The 11,316-nt window shown below is 38.1% G+C and overlaps 1 protein-coding gene across 2 annotated transcripts in view; it reads left to right on the forward strand.

Moving 5' to 3' along the window:
• Positions 1-9,380, forward strand: part of ATP10B (ATPase phospholipid transporting 10B (putative)) — a 54,777-nt gene extending 45,397 nt beyond the window's left edge. For both annotated transcript variants that reach the window (XM_068698141.1, XM_068698142.1), the window contains 6 exons: positions 323-448; positions 1,803-2,003; positions 2,835-2,915; positions 3,028-3,132; positions 3,565-3,752; positions 6,996-9,380. In XM_068698141.1, the coding sequence (XP_068554242.1) occupies positions 323-448; positions 1,803-2,003; positions 2,835-2,915; positions 3,028-3,132; positions 3,565-3,752; positions 6,996-7,503 (1,209 nt within the window). In that variant the 3' untranslated portion in view covers positions 7,504-9,380. The remainder of the gene's footprint in view (positions 1-322; positions 449-1,802; positions 2,004-2,834; positions 2,916-3,027; positions 3,133-3,564; positions 3,753-6,995) is intronic.
• Positions 9,381-11,316: the final 1,936 nt, after the last annotated feature.

Genomic DNA, 11,316 nt, shown 5'->3' on the forward strand with positions numbered 1-11,316 from the left:
TTGTAAGTTTCACAGCAGCTGTATAGCCTGAGTATCAACTTAAAGAGGCCGGTTGGCATCATCACTGTCATAAAAGAATATGCAGTCCATAATTAGGGGACCATCCAAAAGGGAGTGTTTGACCCATCAATTAGCATGCGTGGACAAATGAGTGTTTGCTCATAAGTATGGAAAAAGATGTCTGTCCACTGTAGAAAGATTCTTTTTTTTTTTCCCTACAATATGCAATAGTAGAAAATTGTTTCAATGTCCATGTTCAAATTCCATCATACTAAGTGGGGAAAAAGAAATTGTAAAGTAACTTGTGTTCTTTTTACTGAAGGCTGTGATGGCTAGTGACTTTGCAGTATCCCGATTTAAGCATCTCAAAAAACTACTTCTTGTCCACGGACATTGGTGTTACACTCGCCTGGCAAAGATGGTGATATACTTTTTCTACAAAAATGTGGTAAGATGATTAAAATTATGGAAGCTTTCATCCTAGCAAGAGCTATAAACAGGACAGTTGGTTTTTTTTCTGAGTTTTGTTCCTTATGCTCTCTTACTTTTTTATGAAACTGCAGTTCCTGTTTCTGCACTTTGCAAGTTTGCTACCTCCTTAGTAAGCACTGCATAAAGCATTGAGGAAAATATGGGATCTAAACATCTTTTGAAATAGCATTATCCTGGAGGGAAAAGGGACTGAAGGTTTAGTAACTTTTTATATGGTAGTTCTAGAAACTTTGTTAATAATACCCATGAGTCTCAAAATAAAATTTGCATTAGGAGCATCAGAATATTAGTGCTAGAATACAGAATACAACTCCACACAAAGAAATGGTTGTCAGTGAAGCCTGCTTTTCTGCATTTAATTTGATAGAAGCCACTTGCAATCAATGATGCAGTCATATCTGGCGTTTGTATTAAAAATGTAATGTATATGCAAATGAGCATATGCATTGAAGAATAACATAAAGTGGATAAAACTGATAGCACTAGTCTCTGCAAGACTGTGCAAACAAGTCAATTTGACGTGAAATATACTCAGAGCATGGAAGACTATTTACTTAGAATTCAAAGTATCCGTATTCTATATTTTTATATAATTTTGAATAAGGATTATATCTTATCCATGTTAACATTTGTAATAGAAATTGAAACTTTTCTTTTTCTTTTTACTAACCGGCATCCTTTCAGAGTTCAAAGAATATTTATTTGCAGTATGAAATAGCTCTCCAGACTGGGATGCTGCTGTTCTATTATCTCCCTGGTACCATTAGGGAGCAGGAGGCCTTTGATTCCACACTGACAGCAAACCTGTAAAAGGATTTTAAAAATCTGCTGCTCAGAGCTGTGAACAATTTGTTTACTTATTCTGTTATATTTTCTTAAAGTAACCTAACAGTTTTTATGCAGCTGTATCACAGTAGATCAGTGGGAAGCAGTCCCTTAAGATATACTGCTTTACGGAACAACATGCCGAGGTGTCTACTGAAAGTACCTTTAACCAAAATAATGAATTCTTGTGAAACTGTGTTAATAACCAATGTACTGCAGAAATTTATTAGATGAAACTAAGAGAATCACAAACTATCTATGCATTCCAAACTGAAGGGTCCACATCAGCTTTCATAATAGGGAACGATGTGGTGAAGGAGGGAAGAGGACATAAAGGAGAAGCCACAGGAAACGTGTGGCTCCACAGCCTGCACAACCCAAACAGAGATCACATCAGCATGAGGGATGTGCTTTTGCACATATGGGGAACAACAGTTCAGCCTGTAACACAACATGCAATATGTTTGTATTTGCTTCTCCCACAGAGCTATGTCAACCTGCTCTTCTGGTACCAGTTCTTCTGTGGGTTCTCAGGCAACACAATGATAGATTATTGGCAGATGATTTTTTTCAATCTTTTCTTCACCTCAATGCCACCTCTGGTCTTTGGAATCCTGGATAGAGATGTTTCTGCAGAAACACTTCTGGGTTTGCCTGAGTTGTACAAGAATGGGCAAAATTCAGAGGTATGTCTTAACTGCTGAAGTAACCACTTGGTAAGACCACACGGTATTTGGGTTTGTGAGGAGGAAGGAAAGAGAAGAGTTTCAGACTCACCTGAAACCAAATGACCTATTTATGGTTTCTAGTTTGCTGATGTCCACAAAAAGAAGGTTTAATTGTTTTTGTTCACATCATGTTTAGTCACGTTTTGAAAAATCTATTCAAAGCAGTGCAAAATTTCTCTGCAGGACTTTCCATCCCTTTTCTTGAACCTCACAGGTTCAAGGAGCTCTTGAACCTCACATATATGTTCTTTATCATTTTGAAGAAGTCATTTTTGCTGCTTTGGCATTATGTCTACAGTGAAACCACAGGAGCCCACCCTTCTGTCACTCCTGTAACGTTTCTCCTCCACCAGAGCTGTGGCATCACAGGTCTCTGGATAAGTTTTTTTGTTTATTTGTTTGTTTGTTTTTACTGAAAGAAAAAAAAAAAAGAACCTTAAAAGAAATAATTTTTCCCAACCCTGTTAGCCCTAGGAAGATCTGTGTTTGAAAAAGAATTTGAGGAATGAGGTCCTTTGGGTATGGACAGAGGCATTTGTGACATTGAGCTTTACAATCCCTAGCTAGTGGGCTAATCTTCCCAGAAATCTTACTGTCTTTACGTAACTCATGCCTGTTCTGAGTTAAGTGTTCTAAATCAGCTGTTCAAGGGGCTTTTGTTCATGAAGAGAGGCTAGTTAGCTATAATGAGTAGTCTGAGCAGAAGAAAAACAAACAACAAATATGTCTGCAGGACAGATCAGAGATGTGTGTGCCATCATGATGACTGTGATCTGTAAACTCCTACAGATATACAAGCTGTCAACGTTCATTATTACAATGTTTGATGCCTTCTATCAGAGCCTTATTTGCTTCTTTGTCCCCTATTTGGTAAGTAAGGTGGTCATTCATATTCTCATTCTCCAATCCGCTTTAAAAAAATAGAAAAAAAATCACTTCTGAGTAGTCAAGGTTCATCACAGTCTATCTGCCTGTTTTCTAGATGTACAAGGACTCCGACATAGATGTGTTTTCCTTTGGAAACCCCATCAATACCATTTCCCTCCTGACCATCCTCTTGCACCAGGCTCTAGAAATTAAAACATGGGTATGTGTTTTGCCTGTCCCATTCACATAACTTTTTTCTTTTCTGCACATAACATACCATATAGCCATAGAGTTTTCTTTCAGAATCATTTACCTTAATTGTGGGTAGTACATGCAGTGAGATTTCACAATATGTTAGAATTTATTATTAGCCTCAGGGTAATAGCTTCATGAGCACAGAAACAAAATTTGCTCCTACTGTGCCTTTGGACTGGGCAGTACACAACCTTTACATACTTCAGTATATGAGCAGAACATATTACCTCAAGAACTGTATTCACTGTCACTGTTGGTTTGTAAGTTAATTTCCAGGTATTTCTCCAGCTGCACTCTTCAGTAATATGGATCCATTGGATACCTCCTTTCTAGTTATTCTTTCTGTCCTGCATTCAGAGTCAGGGCCTCAGTTATTTTGTACTCTTGGTGCTTACAGACATTGTTCCACTGGATCACGATAATTGGGAGTGTGGTGATTTACTTCGTCTTCTCTCTGATCTACAATGCTGTCTGCGTGGTCTGCAACCCTCCCACCAACCCCTACTGGATCATGGAGAAACAGCTTTCAGAACCCACCTTCTACTTACTCTGTCTTATCACCCCAGTCATCGCACTCTTGCCAAGGTTTGTGCAAAGCACCATTTTCCTCAGTTTTCGTTTGGGGAATTTGTAGGTGTTTGAGGGAAATAACAATAACAATCAGAATCACAGAATATCCCGAGTTGGAAGGGACCCATAAGGATCATCAAGTCCAACTCCTGGCACCGCACAGGTCTACCCAGAAGTTTAGACCATGTGACTAAGTGCACAGTCCAATCACTTCTTAAATCCAGACAGGCTTGGTGCAGTGACTACATCCCTGGGGAGCCTGTTCCAATGTGCAACCACTCGCTCGGTGAAGAACCTCTTCCTGGTGTCCAGCCTAAACTTCCCCTGCCTCAGCTTAATTCCGTTTCCACGGGTCCTATCACTGGTGATTACAGAGAATAGGTCACCTGCAACTCCACTCCCCCTCAGGAGGAAGTTGTAGACTGCGATGAGGTCCCCCCTCAGCCTCCTCTTCCCTAGGCTGAACAGGCCCAGTGCTCTCAGCCACTCCTCAGTCTTCCCCTCTAGGCCCTTCACCATCTTTGTCGCCCTCCTCTGGACACTCTCCAACAGTTCAATGTCCTTCTTGTACTGTGGTGCCCAGAACTGCACACAGATATGTCAGGCACATACATGTATGTTGTGCAGAGATCAGGCTGGAAGTCTGGGTTCAATTTTCCTGTTCATGAATCATTAGTTTATTTGGTCATATAACACTAGTTAAGTCTCTATACATATATTGCCTTTGTTTTCCAATCAGAAAAAAACTTTCTTTGTGGGGTGTTTCAAAGTTTAAATCCTTTATGTAAATGTTCGCTATGAAAAACACAATGTAGTAGAGCAGATCAAAACCAGAAAGCTAGTCTTTGAAATACGCCTGTATGATTTAAAAGTTACAAAACATATCTTGTTTCTTCGGTACATTACAGTGTATTATTAAGCCAAATTTAAGAACACCTCTATATCAAATACTTTTCTACATCTGGAGTCTTGGTTTTACTCTTTGTGATCAATCAGGTATGTTTAAGTTAAAGTTGACTTAAACTTTAACTTAACTGAGACTAAATGATATTTGGGGGAGAGATAATTGTTCTGGTAGCTTCCTGAGAAAATTTGGTTTGAAAAACATGATCCTGTTCGCATATATGTATGTAGTAACCTTACTACTTCAGTGCTTAATACCTCATTCATTCTTTCAGCAGGTATGCTTTGTCTGACTTGCACCAATTTTAAAATTTAAATTTAAAACAATTTAAAATTTTAAAATTTTATTTCTGCTTCAACAATTAAAGAAATGATTCTGTTTGACTAACTTGCTAGTCTCATTCTCATCTTAATTGTCATGAAGTAGTACAGCATGCTGACATTGAAAGAATCAGGAAAATATTTTCATCATCTGATTTTGTAAATGCTTTTAAGTATTGTAATTTGAGCCTTAGCTTTGTCTAAAAAGTAATTTTTCAAGACCAACTAATATTTCTCTTCAAATTATTTTTATTGCCCCAGTTGAGATTTCTTTGTGATTTCACGTTAGATTATATAACTTCAGTTCAGAATAAACAACACATGGTTCAGTGAGGTCTCATGTCTTCTAGGCAGAACATTGTTTTTCCAGATTTTTTTCTTCCTTTCAGCCCACATTCCCAGTGTCATTTTTGACCCTGAGTTTTCTACTCAGGGCTGCATCAAATATGTGGTTAAGAATTCAGAATTCCATCTTGGGAATTCATCAAGGTGAAGATTGTTGGTACCACAACAAAATAGTGAGCTTACGGATTTGTATCTTGATATCTTCAAAGTTGACGAAATGCTGTTCTACCATGTAGGTAACTCAGATTATTTTCTGCTGAGTCCTTCATTCAAAGAATACCCAGCCTCCAGTTTCTGCTACTGTGTCTGGCTGACAGTTTCTGGCTGTGTCAGCATATGATAGCAATGGTGAAACCACCCTTTGTTAAATATAGTCCTGCACTTAAAACTGGGTTTCAGCTAGTTCATCTCACCACACTCCCTGTTCCTCATTTCCCTTAGAAAGCAGTTGGAGCCTTGAGATTCTGGTTTTTTTTTTCTACGAGGTTTTGTTAAAATCCTTGCTGTCCTTAGTTCTTCCTTTTACAACTGCCTCCTGCACTAGCTGACATTTCTGAGACACTGCAGGTGCCCATGTGGCTTGTTTACACCCTGCCTACATACATGCTTGTCCCGAAGCACTGTCTGGCAGCACTTTGCAGTGTGCATCTGCATCTGAACATTGCAAGGAATGCCCAGAGTCCCAACAGGTTGCTGTCTCCCATTGCAAGGCTGAGGGAAGGGTGGGAGCAAGCAAGAGCAGTTTATGAGATGGAAGATGGAAGTTAATGGGAAGTTCTCCTTCCTTTCTCTGTGGTTGGCCTTGAGTTCTCAGTAGTTGTGCTCTGCTGCCCAGCTGTAACTAGCAACAGCACAGCTCCCAGTCCTGGGTCCGACCAGCCTGAGCATGGGCACAGTAAATATACGTTTTTCCATTCCTGTTTACACAGGTAGACCTGAGAAGTCCATTCCTTTAAAAGCCCATTCTGTGTTCAGTATAGCTTGTTAGTGTTTTTAATGTTGTCATGCTTATTTATGCATATATTTAGCAGCAAGATGTGAAGATGACACCTTTATTAATGCAATTTCAGAGAGAAATTAAAACAAATTTCATGTTTGTTTTAAATATTTATAAAGGCTATGTAGGTAAAGGTCAAACCCTATTAGAAATGGTGCCTGAAAAAGGCTTTGCTTTTCAGATAAGACAGACATGACGTGGAGCGAAGGTTTGTAGTCACTCACTGCACACTATATATATTTATATAAGTTCTCTGTCCTGCATTGGCAAGTTGGACATATTTTTTAATGCTTCTTGAGCAAAGACGATGTTTTTAATTTTTTTGTGTATGTGTTTTCTATCAAATTAAGGTCCCTTCTTTAGTCTGTTCCAGCAGTATAATCTCAATCTCCACAAATACAGAACCTCTCAGTGAGCTTCTATGTATCTTTCCTGCACTGATCAGCAATCAAATAGTTCTATTAACATTCATTTAGCATTTATTTACTTGTAGTTGACTCAATGAGGTCAAGGTAAGTGTGTTGTTACATGGTGCATTAACATCCAAGAGCCAACTTCCACCTACAAGTCATAAGGTATCTATCAGATGCCTTTAGAGTACTGGAAAATTAGCAACACGATTTGTGTCATATGATGCAGATGATAGGAGGAACCCACTGCTAAGACAATCCATTCTCTTCCTCTTTCATTAGGTTCTTTATTTTCGCTCTGCAAGGAACCTTTGGAACATCTCTGATACTGAAAGCTCAGCAGCTAGATAACCTTCCGAAAGAGCAACAGGATCTTGAAATCCAGAAACTGAGGTCAAGAAAACAAACAACTTCTGATGCACCTATAGCATCACCAGCATCTAACGATGATCTCGACCAAAACATCAGCCACTTATGTTTGTCACCATTTTTACATCCAGCAGCAGAAACTGTATCTCCCAGAGACACAAAAAGTCAGGGACTTTCCACCTCTGAAGTGAATCCTCTCAAGAAATGGACACCTGAAGAAGGCTACTATTTCTTTAATAGGTGGACAGAGGAAGAATACACTGCTACAGAATCTTCAGCAGGACCTTTCTCTGGTCATTGCCCCCTAGTACCCAGTAGGGTAACATCTCCTGGACAGGACAGTGGCAAACCAACTAAAGATAAAGGTAAAAAAAATAACCATGGAAGCCATCGACGCTCTGTGAGTGCAGTGACACTCTGAAAAAGCATTCAGAAGTGGTTCATTTTCTGGATATGGTATCTCTGCTGTGCAGCCCATGTGGAGAAAGATAGCATAGGGAAAACAAAAAATCCATTTATACTTAATCATGGTGCTCACTACAAAAGGAGAGAGGCATGTGGATTTACAAACCTGCTGGAGTAGTGCAATAGGATGTCTAATATACAACTTCTATCGTTGGGGTTTGTAATTCAATGACTTTTTGATCTTCCTGGTTTTGTGTCATTAGAGATAAGATACCTAAGCTTCATACAGTTGCCGAGAGATCCACAATTACTTTCTTTCATCTGGGAGTATTTTTCTTTCACAGTAATAGTGAATAATTGCACTAGTGATGTTTCAATGTTGTTATGGTATTGAGGTAATAGAAAGAGAATCCATTCAACATTAAGCCAAGTCTTAGAGCAACACATCCTACTCTAACCTTTAATATCAAAGTCTTAATATGATACTGCTAATTTAAAAATTACAGTCCTGCCAAGAAAAAAAATAAAAGTCTTCTGGTGCTACAGGTAGTTCCAGAATCACAGCATCTGAAAGAGACTACAGAATGTTCCATTTTTTAATACGTAGGCTTTATTCACATAACAATATCAAACAACATCATGTCTATAATTTGCTTTCCCTGCACACTAAACTCTGTGTTTTTATGCAGGCAGTGTTCTGACCTGATACTTTTAAGAAAACAAGAAAGCAGTTTATGAAATAGAATGCAAATACAGGACTACAAGAACTGGCAGGATAACTTAAGGATAAGTGGAGTCTAATTCTTCACCTTCAAAAGCAGACAAATATAACAAGTCTGATTTGAGTATTTATGTTCCAGATTTCAAAAATTCTCCTTGATTTTTCATCTGGAAATCAGCTTCTTCATTTCATTTCCTACATTAACTAGAACGTGTTGCTGCATTCAATCAAGTATAAATATGCTCTTCCCCACAATGAGTTACAATCAGTAGTTGATGGAGATCCCAATGACAGTTATTTTAACAAGCAGTTAATGAAGGTTCACTAATCACATTGCAGTAAGTACATGATGTAGAATGACCAAAATATGCATAACATGTTCATCCTTTTCATTATCACAGGACAACAAGGTTCCAAAAAAAAAAAAAAAACAATTAAAAAAAATTAAACGTCACCCTTACCACTACCTATTGCAATGCAATTATTAAAGGTGGCTTTAGTATTTCTTATAGAAATGTTGACTGCTATGATCATATCCCAGGTTTTTCTCCACAATGTGGGGTAAAATCTTAGCCATGTTTTAAACTCAAGCCATCTGTACTTTTGTGAGTCTACCACTGGTTCTGATTTAAGTATGTGTTTAGCTTTTTATATGTATGTTATTTTAGCTATTTGCCACCTATCACAATGTATGAAGTTTGTTTAATATCCTATTTAGCAAATACTAATTTACCTTCTGTATGCTTCAGTACCGTGACTAGAGTCCTCAAGATGTTACTTTAAAGCAACTCAGGCAAGACTGTGTAGCGTATCCACCACTGGGATTTCTGGTAGCCAGAGCTATACATAGAACTGTAATTGATAAAGTATTAATTGTCAGCTGTAAAGCAATTTAGAAAAAGATTTTTGCATTATGTACAAATGAAGGGAATTAGGCATAGCTGAGATTATTGTTAATGGGGTGTGAGATTGCTCAAATGTTTGCTCACTAGCTGGTAATGAACGTTGGGTGACATGACTTAAGATCAAGTCTTTATGATTCGCAGCCATGTTTTTACATAAAATGCTCCATTTCATCTGAAATTAAAGAAGGTGCCTGTTTCTTATTATATATTTTATTACAAAATGTGAAGGTTTTTTATCATAATAAAATGTAACATGGTTTGACTTGGTGTGTTGTTGGGAGTGAGACTTACACTAAAACAGAAGCAGAGAAGTAGTCTTCCTCTTGTCACCCAGAAGTGGCAAGACAATGTTTCAATCAGGACTCCTCTATCTACTAGGCCATGCTGTAGGGGTGCTTATCAAAAAGCAAGAGGACTGAACATATATGGAAAGGGGCCATGGACAGACAGATTATGTTTAATCACATCTGGAAGACCTGTAGAGGTTCCTGAAATCAAAGCTGAGAATTAATTTCATGTTTTCTTAACACTGCTTCTGCAAAATTATTCTACTATGCATTTTGCCTAAACAGCTGATCTTACATTCAGAAATAGTGTATAACTGAGGGTGTTTCCTCTTTAGAAATGAGGGGAAGGAAGGAAGGATTGCTTGTGGTCTCCATCAGAACAGTCCCTGAAAGCCCCAAGCAATGGAGTCTGTGCTGTTTCAAGTGATAAACAAAGTGGAAGACAGTCCACCTCTAAGTAGCTTCTAGGCTACAAGCAAAAATATTTACTTCAGGCAAAAGATGGAAAGGAGCAAAATTTGAATAGATGCCTCAAGTAGTTTTACAGACGGATGAACAGCTTCTGTTGTGTGGTTGATGATAACAAAATGGTCCGATAGATTCATTCACCTGCAGAGTTTGCAACACAGAGGAAACACATCCCTGAACCCCAAGGAAGGAGAAATCTGAAACAACCAGAAGCAAAGGCAGCATTAGGGAAGACCTGGCCTCTGCATCCCATCTGGTTCTGCAGCTTTGTAAAGCTCTCACCTAATACATCTGCTGGGTGACAATGCTACCAGTCCTTCTCTGAAGCAGGTACTGCCGTAGTTCAAGACCTGTATTCACTGCTAAATAGTGTGATCTCTCCTACGCTTTTGGGTAAGCAGTGATGGTGAACTGTCACATGTTAGGAAGAGAGTGAACAGGCACATCCCTTTGATCACGAGGTAAATTAGCTGAGATTATCATTCCCTTTGGGGAGTGGCATGTAGATATAAAACACTATATACTTTTTTTCAATTAATGCAAGCCTACTATGACAAACCAAGTCCTCCAATGTATTTGTTTGCAAGAGAGGAAGTGTGTTTACTAAATGGGTTATTTAGACATAACTGGTTTAAATATCTATTTCAAGATAGCTTTTTATTTCAGATGCATTTAGTATTACTGTCAAGATACATGTTTCATTCGTATTAATGTGAATGCTTCACAATAGAACAGGTGTCTTGCATTTTAATACATGTTCTGGTGATATTCAATGTTCCATATGCTTGGACTATAAAAGATTAAAATCAATGTATTTTGTGAAATCAGTGCATACTTTTTTATTTTGGTCTATCACATTATCATAATAATGATGCTGAACAGTGCTTTGAGCTATACAGAGCTATACCTATATGACAAACTGAAGGTGACATCTCTTATAGAGGTGAACAGGAGTAACATGCAATCCCAGGCTGCTTGCCTGGGATTCAGTGTAGAGTCATCCATCATGTTCTCAACAGAGATGAGTTGTTTGTTTTAATACAAGGAGTAAGAAATGAACACCTATCTCTACACTTTGTTCATTTCTGTTTTAGCACAGCAAGGTGGATATTTGGTCCTTGACAGTTACAACCGGTATCCATTTGACATCAACAATATCTTCAGTCTAAAATCAAGAATTAATCAGGTGAAGTAGGGGGATGGATCTACTTTGTTCTCTTATATGTCTCAAAAAATAATAATAATAATAATAATAAAGCCTTTAACACTCTGTAACACTGAGGCAGATGTGCATAATGCTACAGCACAAAAAAAAAAATCTTTTCCCAAGGATGAATTATGTATATTTTGCCACTTTGTTGGCTGATGCTACACTGTTTAAATTCATTTGATTGCAGTTTGAGGTGGTTTGCAAGTACTAAGCTATTTGCTTTAGGCATAAGGTGACT

This window comes from Anas acuta, chromosome 14 (assembly GCF_963932015.1).
Source record: "Anas acuta chromosome 14, bAnaAcu1.1, whole genome shotgun sequence".
Taxonomy (NCBI): domain Eukaryota; kingdom Metazoa; phylum Chordata; class Aves; order Anseriformes; family Anatidae; genus Anas; species Anas acuta.